Source organism: Microcaecilia unicolor, chromosome 2 (assembly GCF_901765095.1).
Source record: "Microcaecilia unicolor chromosome 2, aMicUni1.1, whole genome shotgun sequence".
In the NCBI taxonomy this organism is placed as follows: Eukaryota; Metazoa; Chordata; class Amphibia; order Gymnophiona; family Siphonopidae; genus Microcaecilia; species Microcaecilia unicolor.
Window position 1 is genome coordinate 336319597 of NC_044032.1, and position 15467 is coordinate 336335063.

General features: G+C 50.6%; 1 protein-coding gene across 1 annotated transcript; it reads right to left on the reverse strand.

Moving 5' to 3' along the window:
* Nucleotides 1-4047: 4047 nt before the first annotated feature.
* On the reverse strand, nt 4048-15190 carry LOC115462050. Its single transcript, XM_030192098.1, has 2 exons — nt 14467-15190; nt 4048-4056 (listed from the first exon to the last, which is right to left on the reverse strand). Exons 1-2 carry the CDS (start codon nt 15157-15159, stop codon nt 4048-4050), a joined length of 702 nt encoding a protein of 233 aa, XP_030047958.1. The 5' UTR covers nt 15160-15190.
* Between the last annotated feature and the right edge of the window lie 277 nt (nt 15191-15467).

A 15467-nucleotide genomic window follows, 5' to 3' on the forward strand; every position in this document is an offset into this window, starting at 1 on the left:
AGACCTCCCGTTGTCATGACATCCCAACCGTTTGTTACTGAGTAGAGGTGTGGCAAGGACACTAAGGCCCTATCACAGGACTCCTATGTACTTGCAGGATTGCTGATTGGATGACATATGAGGTGGTCCATTGTGATGGGAAGGGTATATAAGTAACTGCTCATCTAAAGAGTATTTCAGAGTCTCTTTAGACTATTTCAGTCTGGATGGCAGAAGAGTTTCATATCCTTGCCACAGCCTATTTCCAGGGGGGGGGGGTGTCATTCCTCCCCCCCCCCCCCTTGTAAGAACTAATTTTTTACAGCTTTCTTTCTTTCTCTGTTCTTTGACCTTTGTAAGAAAGTGAGGAATAAAACTTTCCTTCCTAATGTTAGACTCTGTTCTGTAAAACTACTAATGCCAAGAGCCAATAGTATTTCTTGTGCTGTTGCAGTGAGAAATAGAGTCCTTTTGGTTTTCTAACTTAGCCTGAGTTTTTTATAAGAATAGCAATCAAGGGGTCACGTGATGAGTTAGACCTGAGCGGACGCCTGCTGGCTCGGCTCCCTACCCCTCGACTTAATATCCAGACCTGAGCGGACGCCTGCTGGCTCGGCTCCCTACCCCTCGACTTAATATCCAGGTTTAAAGGCGTTGATGGAAACACAATCCCGCTGCGTACGACTGGTAGCGCTATAGAAATGATTTGTAGTAGTAGTAGATAGTCTGGCAAGATATTTAAAAATGAGGCGGAGTGGATCGCGAGGTTCTAGCAGGCGAAGGTGATCAGAATGCCAGAAAAAGTGCTGCGATCGGGAAAGGAGAAAAGCAGCGTGGCGAAAAACAAAATGGCGTCGTAAGCACCGATCACACCACCATCTGCACAGCTCCGTAACCCGAATTCACTGCCGGCGCAAGAGGACATGGTGCAAGTATCTTTAAAAAATATGTCCAACTGTTGGATGACAAGGTCGCCAAGTTACATGTGGGTATGGATGACATTAAAGAGTGCATGGCTAGCCATGCGGTCCGCACACAGCATGCAGAGGATAGAATATCATCGCAGGAGGATCAGATGGTAGCAGCGGCTGGACGCATCAGAGAATTGGAGGCACAAGTGCACACCTTGACTGAGAGGGTGGAAGACCACGAAAACAGAGGAAGACGGAACAATATCAGGTTTGTGGGTGTTCCTGAATCGATCACTGAGGCAGAACTGAAAGAATTGGCAGAGAGAGAAATCCCCAGGCAGTTGGGCCTGGCTCCGGAACTAGGCCAGGGGCAGGTGGAAAGAATCCATCACATTGGGCAAAGGAGAAAGCCAAGGGTGGTTATTGCCCGATACCTGAATTATGCCATTAAAGCAAAAATACTTGAACAGTACAAGAAACAGAGAAACGTGGAATACAAAGGAAAGCGGATACTGATGTTCCAGGACTTTTCTTTCAGAGTCATGGTGCACAGGAGACAGTTAACACCGTTCTGCACCAAGCTGTTCAAGAAAAAAATTAAGTTTGCATTTCAATACCCAGCAAAAGTGCAGATTACTCATCACAATCAAACCTTCACTCTCACAAACGTAGAGGAGCTGCAGGCTTTCATGGAAAACCTATAGAAGGTTCCAGATTAAAGCGAAGGAAAGGTGGTATAACAGGAAGCAAAGAGGAGTTGGACGGCACTTTAATCTGGCAGACCATGATGGTTAAATATTGAAAAAACAAAAAGACATTAAGACAAGGTCAAGAGAGGATGGTCATGGAGATATGTATATTGTAGGGGCGCATAACGTATGAGACAAATAGCAAGTGGATACCGTACAGATTTAAATAGGTAATGCATCAGAGGAGCCACTCAGCAGACCTGGAAAATCATGCTGTTTTTAAAACAGGTGAGACAACGCTTTGTACAGGGTCAGAAGCACAAGCCACGGGAGCTGAAAGGACACGAGACAAGGTCAGAGCAGGCCATTGTCCATTTTACCAGGGATCTATTAAGAATGACAGAACCCGACTCGAACGGATATGTTGGTGACCGGCTGATTAAACGAGAGACGGACTTGTATGGGCGAGAGCGCAGCATGGTAAAATAACAAAGAATGCAGCGTTTAATGTTTTACAGTTAAATGGTTGGGGTAAATGGGAGTCATAATTCTCTGGGTGGAGGGGGGAGTTATTTGTATGTAAGTTAACCTGTGTTTGAATATAAGTTATATTCTTATAGCTTCTTTTTGTATAAGGGGAAAGCTGGGGGGAGGGAAGGCGTGGCCAAGCAATCTGGGGGGTGGTTACGGGGGGAGGAGCCTCAATCAGAGATGACTGGGTCAGGGGGAGGGTAGGAGGGGTCTGGAAGCCATGGAGATGTGCATGGGGGAGTGACGGGCAGAATGAAAGAGTGGATGGAAGTGCGAATTGGGGGAAGAGGGGGAAGGGAAGAGGGAAGGGTTGGGGGTGGGGGAGAGGGACGGGAGAGAAGGAGGGGGGCAGAGGGAAGCAGAGGGGGGGAGGGGAGGAGGGTCGGGGGAGAGCGAGGAGGGAGAGAGGGAAGAAGAATATGTGGTACGAGAGGATCCTGAGGCTGCAGATTGAGAGGCTTTGCTATACATGGGTTTGCAGACGAAGACTATGGGGGAACCATGAGGAGTCAGCGTTACGGGGGGGTACAGCTGGGATGTCGCCCTGGTGGTTTTCTATGACTTTGCAATATCATATAAGCATGGCAGTGGTGTGGGGAAATGGGTAGTCTGCGTGTAGCTTCTCTTAATGTAGATGGAATACATTCTCCTATAAAACGAAAAAGATCTTGTAATATAGTAAGCAGTTGAAGGTGGATGTGTTACTGATGCAAGAGACACATTTGTCGTCACCAGAGCATCTTAAGTTAAAACAAGGCTGGGTGGGTGAACTTGTCTTTTCCTCCTTCAATAGCAGGCAAAGAGGTGTGGCGATTCTCATGAGGAAGGGACTAGACAGTACATGTCACAAGGTGGTTCAAGACCCTGAGGGCAGATTTGTGATCTGGGTGGGTATTCTCCAGGGGGAGAAGGTAGTGCTGAGTTTGGTCTATGCGCCGAATATTTACTCACAAAAATTTTACTTGCAGTTGTTGGCAGCTCTGGCCCCACTGAAAGAATACAAAATGATTGTAGGAGGAGACTTTAACATAACAGCAGACCCGCTAGTTGACTGCAGCCCACCTAAACCAAGACCTAAGGGCAGGAGGACAGGGGAATAGACCCGCTACAACAAGATTTAGGATTTGTGGATATCTGGAGGGCTCTTCACCCGGATGAGAGAGAGTACACTTTTTACTCACACGTACACAAATGCAGGGCAAGGTTAGATTATATATTACTATCACAGAACCTCTTCACCGTGAGCCGGGCAGCGGAAATCGAGGCGGAAGTAGTATCGGATCACAGTATGGTATGGGTAGAGTGTAACTTCAGTGGGGGTAGGGGAAAAGCGAGTTGGAGAATGAATTTATATCAGGAAGCGGAATTCAGGGAATTCCTTCAACAAGAATGGAAGCACTACCTAACAGACAATGCATCCTCAGTAGACAATCCAATAATGTTATGGGAAGCAGGAAAAGCAGTAATGAGGGGAAAAATTATAGAATACATGGCGAGAACCCAGAAAAAGAGAGATGGGGAGCTGCTAGAGCAACTGAGGTTACTACAGGACACTCGGACTAGGATGACACGAGGGGAAGTAGAGCACCAGAAAACTTTTAGAGAGCTGAAAAGTAATATTAACAGTATCTTGAACAAAAGGGCGGCGAGGGACATCCAGGTATATAAATATAAGCTCCATAGGTGGGGAAATAAAACGGGCAGTTTACTGGCGGCCATGGTGCGAAATAGAGCGGCAAAACACCTGGTAACCCGCATCAAAACTCCAACGGGGCACGTGGTGAGTAGGGCAGAGGAGATACAAGGGGCGTTTGTAGAGTTTTACAAATCCCTTTATGATAAGGGGAGCTGCGATGGGACCAAGAGGGAGACATTTTTTCGGAGTCTTGGGCTACCGTTTTTGACGCAGGAACAGAGAGCAACCTTGAATATGGGAGTTAAGGGACCTGAAATCCAAGAAGCAATAAAGAAGCTTAAATTAGCAAAAGCCCCGGGGCCCGATGGGCTGGGGCCTGAATTTTACAAGATTCTGGGAGGGCAGTTAGCAGGGCCTTTCAGTGAGTTATGTGATGCACTGTGCATAGAGGGGCAATCCATGGGAGCTTTGACGCACGCATCCATAATAATATTACCTAAGCCGGGACGCGATAAAGAGCTATTGGGATCCTATCGGCCCATATCCCTATTGAATCAGGATATAAAACTATTAGCTAGCATTATGGCTGCCCGACTGGGAAAGGTTTTGCCAACTTTGGTGCATCCAGATCAAACTGGCTTTGTGCCGGGCAGGTATGCCTCTACTAACATACTTAGAGCCCTAAGCGCTATTCAGGCAAGGGGGAATCAATTGAGCGATAACATCATCACCAGCCTAGATGCGGAAAAAGCGTTTGATAAAATCTTATGGAATTACCTCTTTTGGGTGCTGCCACAATTTGGCATATATGGAGAGTACCTACAGGGGATAAGGGCTTTATACAAGAATCTCACAGCGCAAACCATGGTCAATAATTTATTTATTGTACATTTATACCCCACGTTTTTCCCACAGTTGTGCAGGCTCAAAGTGGCTTACAATGCAATTAAATTAAATTCAAATACAATAAAATTAGAATAGGAGGAATGGGGAAGAAGAAAATAGGGAAGGATAAGAGAGACTAAAATAGTCCGTAGGTACATGTTGATAGAAAGGACTAATAATGAACTATCCCCATCATTTGCGTTGCAGAGGGGCATGCGACAAGGGTGCCCATTATTTATTTTATTTATTGCATTTGTACCCCACATTATCCCACCTTTTTGCAGGCTCTTTGTCTTGGCTCTGGAACCAGTAGCAAGTAAAATCAGGCAGTCACAGGAGCTGCAGGGAATCAAGCTGGGGAAAGAAGAATACAAAATTAACCTTTTCGCCGATGATATGTTAATATTTCTGGGGGAGGCAAGCAAGGGGATCCCTATTTTGATCGATCTTATCCAACAATTTGGAACTTTCTCAGGTCTAAGAATTAACTTTGATAAATCAGAGGCAATGGCGTTGTCTAGCAATTGTGCAAATAAGAGCTGTCCAGACTTCCCTTTGACCTGGACGCGGGGTCCCATGAAATACCTGGGAGTGTTCCTGCATCTAGACTTTAAGATTAGGTACAAGAAGAATGCAAGTGACAAGCTGGAAGTGATTAAACGCTTATGTGGGAAGTGGAAGGACTTGCCAGTATCACTAATGGGCAGAATTGCGCTTGTTAAAATGGTGTTTTTCCCTAAAATCCTGTATGCCTTGCAAATGATGCTCTTGTGGGTGCATAGTAAGGATCAGGGGGTTTACAGGGGAGCAATACTATCTTTCATCTGGGGAGGTAAGAGAGCTAGGATAAGGTATAACAAATTAACGAGGGCCCACAGCGAAGGGGGAGTCTACTTACCGGACCTTAGGCCAGTGGCGTACCTAGGGTAGTTGACACCCGGGGCCGGTCATTTTTTAACACCCCCCCCCCCCCCCCCCTCCAAATCCAGTACTAGGCATACCGGGAATACAAAACACTCAGGACCTATAGAGCAATTCTACCATACCATAAGCAGTCATTTCTACGAGTCACACAAGGAAAAGGAAAGCATCTTAAACACTACAGTGAGCACTAGAACATCAATTCACCTATTGTAAAACGAAACCAGACAGAACAGTACAGATCGTAGATCCTGCACAGTCAATGCCAACTGAAAGCCATGTCTTTTTCACAAACACAGATACACCCTAACCCACTATAGGATAAGTAATCATAAACTTTCTATTTAGACAAAAATTAAACTGAACCCCCGATGCCAGACTCTGTATACAATGCAACACCACAGAAACAAAAAATGTCCTCTAGTACTGTGCAAAATATAAAGACAGCAGATGTAAATTTGAAAAAACTAACAAATACCAATCACCACTTTACAAATTAACAAATAGAAATAAAACAAATACAGAAAATAAAATAATACCATTTTACTGGACTAATACATTTAGCTTCCAGAGGCCAAAATCTCCTTCCTCAGGTCAGTACAGTATAGTGCTGTTACAGTATCTTATCCTGACCTGAGGAAGGGGGTTTTGTTCTCTGAAAGTTAAGTCAAAATGTATTAAAATTAGTCCAATAAAAAGATTACCTTATTTACATGTTCTATTTATAAACAACACAGCTACAATACTATATCCTAAAGCAAAATAATAAAAATATATATTTACAGTTTGTTGTCTCTGGTTTCTGCTTTCATCTTCTTTTCACTGTCTTCCTTCCATCCAGGATCTGTCTTTGCTCTCTCTCTGCCATCCAGTGTCTGCCCTCTCTAATGTCCCTTCCATCCACTGTCTGCCCTCTCTAATGTCCCTTCCATCTACCATTTGCCCCAGTCTGCCTTCTTTCTCTCTCCCCCTTCCACCCACCATCTGACCTTTCTCTCTGCCCCTTCAATCCGTCTGCCCTCCCTCTCCCATCCATCCAGGGTCTGCCCTCCCTCATGCTCCCCACTTCCTTCCAGGGTCTGTTGTCCCCTCTCTCTCTGCCCCCCCTTTTCAGCCCCCAGTTCCACCAGTCCCCAGCCCTTTTCTCCCATCAGTCCTGAGCTTCAGCCCCCAGCCACTTCTCCCTGTCCCCTTTTCAGCCCCTAGTTTCAACCCCAGCCCTTTTCTCTCACCAGTCCTGAGCTTCAGCCCCAGCCAGTTCTCCCTGTCCCCTTTAAAGCCCACAGTTTCAGCCCCTGCCCCGTTTCAGCCCACAGTTCTAGCACTAGCCCCCTTATCCCAAATACCCTCCTTTTCAGCCCCCAGTTCCAGCCCCCTTCATCCACCACATGCTTTGCAACCCCCCTTTTCAGCCCCAGACCCATTCTCCCACCTGCCCCAGGCATGGACCCATTCTCCCTCCTGCCCCCTTGTCGGACCCCAGTTCCAGCTTCAGACCCCTTCTCCCCTCTGAGCACCCCCACCCCTCCCCAGTTCCCTTCTCCCCTCTGAGAACCCCTCTGAGCTCCCCCACCCCTCCCCAGTTCCCTTCTCCCCTCTGAGAACCCCTCTGAGCTCCCTTGTCCCCTCTGCGAACCCCTCTGAGCTCCCCCACCCCTCCCCAGTTCCCTTCTCCCTTCTGCGGACCCCTCTGAGCTCCCCCACCCCTCCCCAGTTCCCTTCTCCCTTCTGCAGACCCCCCTCTGAGCTCCCCCACCCTTCCTCAGTTCCCTTCTCCCCTCTGCGAACCCCTCTGAGCTCCCCCACCCCTCCCCAGTTCCCTTCTCCCTTCTGCGGACCCCTCTGAGCTCCCCTCACCCCTCCCCAATTCCCTTCTCCCCTCTGAGCTCCCCACCTCCTTCTCCCATCTGAGCCCCCCCCCCCCTCCTCCGTGGAGAGCGACAGAGCCCTCTTCTCCTGCCACCATCCTGCGTTTTTTTTTTTTTAATCCATTCAGCGAGCGACGCAGGCAGCGCCTCGTGTCTGCCCTGCAGTGTGCTGTCAAAAAAGAAAATCGCTTTGCCGGCGTCGGGCCTTCTCTCATAGCCCACTTTTGAGGTAAGGTAACTTCCTATTTCCTCGAGGGCGGGACATAGCCCGACGCCGGCAAAGCGATTTTCTTTTTTGACAGCACACTGCAGGGCAGACACGAGGCGCTGCCTGCGTCGCTCGCTGAATGGATTTTTAAAAAAAAACGCAGGGTGGTGGCAGGAGATGACGGAGCACCCCCCCATCCGCCGACACCCGGGGTGGACCGCCCCCCCGCCCCCCCCCCGCCCCCCCCCCCTTGGTACGCCACTGCCTTAGGCTCTATAATGTTGCGGCGCTCTTAAGATGGATTCATGAGCTGCACTCGGGCCACTTTGTTTTCGCGCCACCGGAAGTGTGGGAGAGTGCCACCCATCCTTGTTCAGTGCTTAATGCCTTGCAGGTTAGGAGTTCACAAGAACATTGGGGGTTACCCAGTTGATGTTAAACATTGTGTGTTCAATATGTAACGTAACGTAATGTACTGGGCATGTACTTGGAAATGTAATAGATGTATGATCAATAATAGCAATGTTACGGTGAGCAGAAAAGTGGATGTTTGGAAATTCTGTCTGTAACTCTCGTTAATAAAAGCAGTATTTAAAAAAAAAAGAATAGCAATCAAACGCAGCCAGTACATACTAGACATATGCAGTGCTGTACACATTATATGCAGGTAATTTCTTTGTTCCTAGAGGGCTCACAATTTAAGTATCTGGGGTAATGGAGGGTTAAGTGACTTGCCCAGGATCACAAGGAACATAAGAACATAATGTAACGGGTCCGAAAATCAGGAGGCGAAAGACAAATTGGTTCCAAAACAAAACAACTTTTATTGCCAGCAATTCACACAGCACCGAGTACAATCTCAGAATACTGTGTGTCGAGCGTCATCTGACACTCGTTCTTATACAGATTACTAGTCATGCGCATAAAACGCATCATACGTCACACACACACATGCGCAGTACAGGCACATGCGCAATACATTAGTAGTTCTGTAGTTCTCACAGAGAAAAGATACGTCAGTTTCATAGCTTTCATAGAAATTGTTACTTTGCAAGAAATGTAACTTATTGCAGTGTTCCAGCACATCTACACAATACAGCCTCTATGCATGGATCACGAGACTGGGCTGGCAGAGCCAGCTGCCTTCCATACAACCCTAAATTGCTGACTACTACAATTTGTTATCTAGCTGCTGGTTAACAAATACATACTACTAGTAAAAGTCTAAACTGCACAGGTTTTGGTCTTAGTCTAGGCTCATTATATGTAAGGCACAAAAGGTCCAGTGCATTAATAAAGTATGGCTAAAAGGCCAAAAGCAGAGGTAGAGTCCATAAGTATAAGTCCATCAGTAGGCACAAAACATGAGGTTGTTCTGGTGGTCAGTAGTATTCATAGTATTCGAGTAGTATCCAGCGTTCCACCCCTTCATTCCCCCCTTTTGATACTTGAACATCCATCTGGTGGAGAGTATCACCTCCATGAACCCTGAAAAAGGAAAGAAAGGACAAGGATAGTTAGCGAGGGAGGCAACAAGCGAGCCCTAAGCCCTTGCGCAGCCGTTGGTTGCTTCGCCGGGGTTGAGACGGAGGGCCCCTAGTGGAATCCCCCCCCCTTTGTATCCGGTCTTATGCTGACACAAGGGTACTGGCCCATTAAGTGACTCAGGAGGTGAAAGATGCACGTCAGCCACAAGGTGCTTCATCGTCAGCTTCATCAGACTGGGGAATGGGGGAGTACATCTGGAGAGCCATAAGTTGGGCAGCAGCACGGCGGTCAGCGATGCTTTCCATGGTGGAGCGGAGACACCTGAAAACAAAGGGGAGAGACAAGGGTATTAATAGGCAGGACAGCAAAAACAGGCCCCCCATGACGAGGAGACCCTTTAGGCTCCCGGAGGTCGGCAACCAGCTAGTTAGGGAGGAGGTCCAATCCCAAGCGCTGTTCCAGGTTTGGACGGGGACGTGGGCCAATTTGACCATCCGGTCAGTTATCTCGCTGATGACTTGGCTTTGGTCATCAATCTGTAAGCAGCAATTACTGAGGTTAAACTTGCCACACACCCCGCCTTCCTGGGCCAAGAGGTAGTCAAGAGCCAAGCGATTTTGGTAAACTGCGGTAATAAGCTTAGTGTTCTGTCGGGCTAAAATATTGAGGGCAAAGGCCGAATCATTGGTAAGGATCTCAAGCACCGCCTGCAAGCGGATGATGCGATTCAGCATGTAGATAGGAGTACGGTACCCATATGTACCATCTTCAGCCCATGTGGCCGGTCCATAGTAATGAATGATACGTTCTGGCGGCCACTCGTTGTCCTTCCAGTCTCCTATCTGGACTTTGGGTTTGGTACTTGGGAGGGACCGTTTACGTCTGCCAATGTTATTAGGCCCCGTTTCCATGTAAAGGGGGATGCCCAATGTCTCGCCGACTCGCAGGGGCAGAAGGAAGAAACTAGGTCGGACGGTGCCCAAGAAACAGGTACCGTACCAGCGGGCCGGGAGCTGTTCATAAGCCCTGCGCCCGCAAATATAGTAGTAGCCCTCCGGGGCTACCCACTTAAGGGAGGCATTTCCCCCGCGCGTCCACGTTACATTCAAGGTGGGTTCAGTCCAGATGGGCTCCGGGGCAGGCAGGCGGTCCGTCTGCCACCAGGTATGTCGACTGCCGTTAAACTGAAGGACCCCCGTGCAAGCGGAATCCCCCACGGGTACAGAATAATGCTTCGATGGCGCTCGACTAGCGCAGAGGGTACCTATGATATTGGTTCTCAGGGCCCACTCGTACGGCTTCGGGCGCTGGGGAAAGGTAATGTTTGTGGTGTTGAGCGCATCCCATGTCTGTTGTCGGATCTCCCTCGCTTCCCAAGGCCATTGCTCACCCATATCGGTGCCTCCACAGACGAAACAGTTGGTAATCCCCAGGGAGAAGGCAATGTTTTCGGCCAGGTTAAGGAACATATTCCGCGCTTCTGGGGAGATGGGGAACTTAGTCGCGGCTTCTTCAGCGCGAGCGATTTCATCGAATACCTCTTGGTACCCAACGACAGTAGTCTGGTAGTGCGTGGGAGGCTTTGTTTCGAGGCTTTGATATATGGTAATATACGTCAGCGGATCCATTCCTCCTCCGTCAATGCCAAGGCCCCACGTTCCTCTCCATGGCATGTCGTGGCCTCGGATGGGCCAGTCTAGGGACACATAGTTACCAGAACCTCGACGAAATTCGCCCAGGCCGGTGCATCCGGTATATCCTCCTCCCGTGTAAGCGCATACTCGTTCCCAGCCCGAGGCTCGAGTGTCGCCGGCACACGGGAGCCAAGCCCAAGGGGAGCAGCATCTCATGTCTGGACTGAAAGGGCAGACATACTTGTGGTCGTTCACATATGCCTCACGCCAACTTTGGCTTCCACACTTACGGGACCAAGGGTGTTTGTCCATGGCGGCGCAAACGTCGAAGGTGAGTGTAGCCACAGTTTGGGTACCGCCAGCAAGGATGCGAGTGGAATTAACGTAGTACAGAATGCCATCCCCTTCAACCCCCGGGGACCCGGCCACATACGCAGGGAGTCCTACACTGAGGGTGATATTGTAGTATCTTGGCTTGGTAGGGCTATGGCAGACGGTGAGGTTGCCTTGAAGGCACCTGTGGAACTGTTGGAGGCCAGCCGGGGTGATGACGGCACAAGTCGGAAGGAGCCGACAACCGCTGTCCGGGGGCTGCGACTGGTGGATGAGGGTGGTGACTAGGTGGTACCCTCCTTCTATACGATGGCGCACCAGGCGCAAACATTCAGTGCAGTTCTGGCTCAGAGGGTAATGGCTCGGGACTGAGCAAAGGAGGAGTAGCAGGCTCAGCATTATATATGTGGTGGGAGGTATCCGAGCTTTTGCAACAAGAAGATGATAAGGCCCAGGATGAAGGCTGCAATAAACAAAGAGCCAAAGACGCAGTGGGTCCAAAAGCTGAGTTCCTGTTGCTGGGCAGGCATGAATCTATCGGTTCACGTTTTTCTGAGGGTCAGCCGTAGTGGAGCGTCAGGATGTGGATGTGCAGTCCAACGCTGCGGGGTACTGCTAGTGGGGGCAGCAGGCTTCAGTCGGGTCCAATGTATCCACACTGGGCTTCCTGCAATTTTAACAGCGGTTGGAGTCGTTAGGAGAACAAGGGAGGGCCCTTTCCATTTGGGTTTCAGACAGTCCGATTCATCCCACTCCTTTACCCAAACCTCATCCCCCACCCTAAACTGGTGTGTAGGACTGGTAAGGACTAAGGGACCTACACTCTCAGTGTATTGTTGGATGTCCTGCACTACCTCGCGTAAGGCTTTCATCTGTCTCACTAAGGAATTCTCGTCCTGTATCTGCAAGGAGTCGGGAAAAGAGGGTAGTGGTGGTGGTCTAGCATACATCATCTCATAAGGAGTAAGGCCTGTGGCCTTGGGGGTGCACCTCATATGTAGCAAGGCCAGTGGGAGCAGGTCGGGCCATTTGGCCTTTGCCTCTTGGCACAGCTTGGCTAGCTGATTCTTCAGGGAACGGTTAGCTCTCTCCACTATACCGCTGCTCTGGGGCCTCCAGGCACAATGCAACTTCCAGTCGAGGCCCAGTCTCGTACTGAGCTGTTGCGTAACTTCGCTGGCGAATGCAGGGCCGTTGTCGGAGTTTATTTGCTTGGGGAGGCCGTATCTCGGCAGAATGTGCTGGATCAATAAGGAGGTGACTTCCTTCGCCATTTCCGTTCTGGTGGGCTGCGCTTCAATCCATCCAGTGTAGGTACACACAGCGACGAGGATGGCTTTATATCCTCGTGCTGGGGGCATATGCGTGAAATCAATCTGGCAAACGTGGAATGGGCTAGTGCCCCGGAGAACATGGCTTGGCGTCGGACCGGGTCCCGTCCTTGGATTGTTCCGAGCACAGGTTAAGCATTGACTGGAAGCATTTTTGGTCCACAGAGATAATTTGTTAATGTAATAGGTCTTCTCGAGCAGGCGTCCCAGAGCGTTCTTGCCTAGGTGGGTTCGTTCGTGGGCCTCCTTGGCCACGGTCCACGCCAGGGCTTCGGGTATCCATATGCGTCCGTCTTGTAGCATCCACCAGCCATTGCGTGACTCCAGGCCCTCTTGCCGGGCCCATTCCATTTCTTGCGGGGCATAGATAGGGATCTCGGTGGGGAGGTGAACAATGAATACAGGGTCAGAGGAACAAGAAAGGTAAGGGAGTTGACTTGCTCTTTTTGCAGCGTCGTCTGCCCGCTGATTTCCCCGGGCAATAGGGTCCGTTCTTCCGGTGTGGGCCCTGCAGTGCATCACAGCCACCTTCTTCGGTTTCCATACTGACTCGAGTAACTGGCAGATCTCAGCGGCATTGGCAAGTCCTTTCCCCTCAGCTGTCAGAAATCCCCTCTCCTTGTACAAGGCTCCGTGCACCTGGAGGGTGAGGAAAGCGTATTTGGAGTCGGTGTAAATGTTGACAACTTTTCCTTCAGCCCACAGGAGGGCTCTGGTGAGGGCGATCAGCTCCGCTTTCTGGGCTGATGTTCCGGGTGTCAGAGCCATAGCCTCGATCACATGGTCCTCAGACACCACCGCATAGCCAGCTCTTCGAATTCCCTCTATCACCTGGCTGCTTCCATCGGTAAAAAGGGTGATGCCCCCTTGCCAGGGTTGGTCCTTCAGGTCAGGTCTGCTCGAGTGCACAGTGGCCATTACCTCTTCACAGTCGTGGAGTGGTGGTTCAGGGGCCGGAAGGAGAGTAGCGGGATTAAGGTTAGCGGTGTCCAGGATCCGCACCTCCGGATTTTCGCACAGGAGGGCTTGGTATTTGACCAATCGGGAGTTGGTCATCCATCTGGGTCCGTGGCTCTCGAGTAGGCCGCGGATGGTGTGGGGCGTAGTCACAAAGAGTGTTTGGCCAAACGTGAGTTTATTGGCCTCGTGTATCAACAGACAGGCCGCCGCAATGCTTCGGAGGCAGCCCGGCCATCCTCGTGCCACGTTGTCCATTCCCTTGGAGAGATATGCTACAGGGCGTTGCCAGGTGCCGACCAGTTGGGTGAGGACTCCAAGTGCCAATCCCTTCTTTTCGTCGATGAACAAGTGGAACGGCTTAGTCACGTCTGGCAGTCCGAGCGCTGGTGGGGCCACAAGGGCATCCTTAAGGTCCTGAAGGGCTTTCAGTTCGTGTTTCTCCCACCGGAGATTTTGGCCCTCGAGTTCAGGTCCTTTCAGTTTGGCATACAAACTGTGGGTCAGGATGGCAAAGTTGATGATCCAAATGCGGCAATATCCAGCGGCTCCGAGGAGTGCCCGTAGTTCCTTCTTATTTGCAGGAGTGGGTTGGTTGCGGATAGCTTGGGTTCGGGGGATACCGAGCCTTCGGGTTCCTTCTCGGAGGCGAAACCCCAGATACTCGACTTCGATCTCGCATATCTGTGCCTTCTTGCGACTGGCCCGGTACCCCTGGGCTTCCAGGGTTTTCAAGAGGTAAAGGGTAGCTTCTGCACAGTCCGTGTACGTTTCACGGGCCACCAACAGGTCATCCACGTATTGGACGACCGGCCCATACTCGTCCTGATACGTCTTCAGGTCCTGAGCGAGTTGGTCGCCGAAGAGGGTGGGGGAGTTCTTGAATCCCTGGGGGAGTCGTGTCCAGGTAAACTGCTGCTTATTACCAGTCTGTAAGTCTTCCCACGTGAAGGCAAACAATTTCTGGCTGTCGGCGGCAAGGGGGATGGAGAAAAAGGCGTCCTTCAAATCAATGACACTGTACCACTTGGTCTGGGCTGGCACTTGGGCGAGAATGGAATAAGGGTTCGGTACGAGGGCAACTATGTCGGCTACCTGGTTGTTGACCTTTCTCAAGTCTTGGACGGGCCTATACTCCGACGTTCCTGGCTTCTTCACGGGCAATAATGGGGTGTTCCAAGCAGATCTGACAGGTCTCAGGACCCCGTGCTGAAGGAGTTTCTGTAGGTGTGTTTGCATGCTATGCCGGGCTGCATAAGGGATGTGATATTGCCCTTGGTTGACAACTTGGGCATTTGGTTTGAGTTCGATCCAGAGGGGGATGGCGTTGACGGCTAGTCCACCAGGGTTCACCTCCGCCCATACGTTGGGCACCTCTTCCATTAGGTCCCTTCTCTGTTGTGCGAAAGGGGTGTCCTGGTAATAGCGGCTGTCGTTAGGGCCTGCAATAAGGGGGGCATATAGTCTCCATTCCTCCCGCACCGGGCAGAGGAGCGTCACTGGTTGGTCTTCGAAATGGGCTTCCACTTCGCCCGTTGGTTTAAACTTCAGGGTGGCTTGGAGTTTGCACAGTAGGTCGCGGCCAATCAGGGGGACGGGGCACTCGGGGATATGGATGAACTGGTGAGACACCATCGTCCCACCGATCTGGACTTGGCGTTCCCTGAGGAGGGGGGCTGTGAGCGATTTTCCAGAAGCACCGATAATTGGTATGGTTTCTTTTGTGGCCGGGGCGATGGCTGTGGTGATGACGGAACGTTGGGCCCCCGTGTCTAGGAGGGCCTTCATCAATTGCGTCCCCACGCGGATCTCCACCAGAGGGTCAGTGGGGACTCTACCCTCCAGGTCCCTTCATGCCGTATGGTCCCGGGTGGCGTCCAGAGCCATCTGCCATTCCTGCTGTTCTGTCCGTTCCCGGCCACGGCCCCGTCCTCGTTGTCCCTGTCTGGGGGCCCTTGGGTGGTCGGTATCTTCCCCCCCTCTCTTCTGGTCACGCGGTTTCTCCGGACAGTCCGCCCACCAGTGCCCTTCCTCCCGACAGTTTGCGCATTGGTTGCGTCTTAAGGGGGACCGTGTTCCTCTCCCCCCTCGGCCTC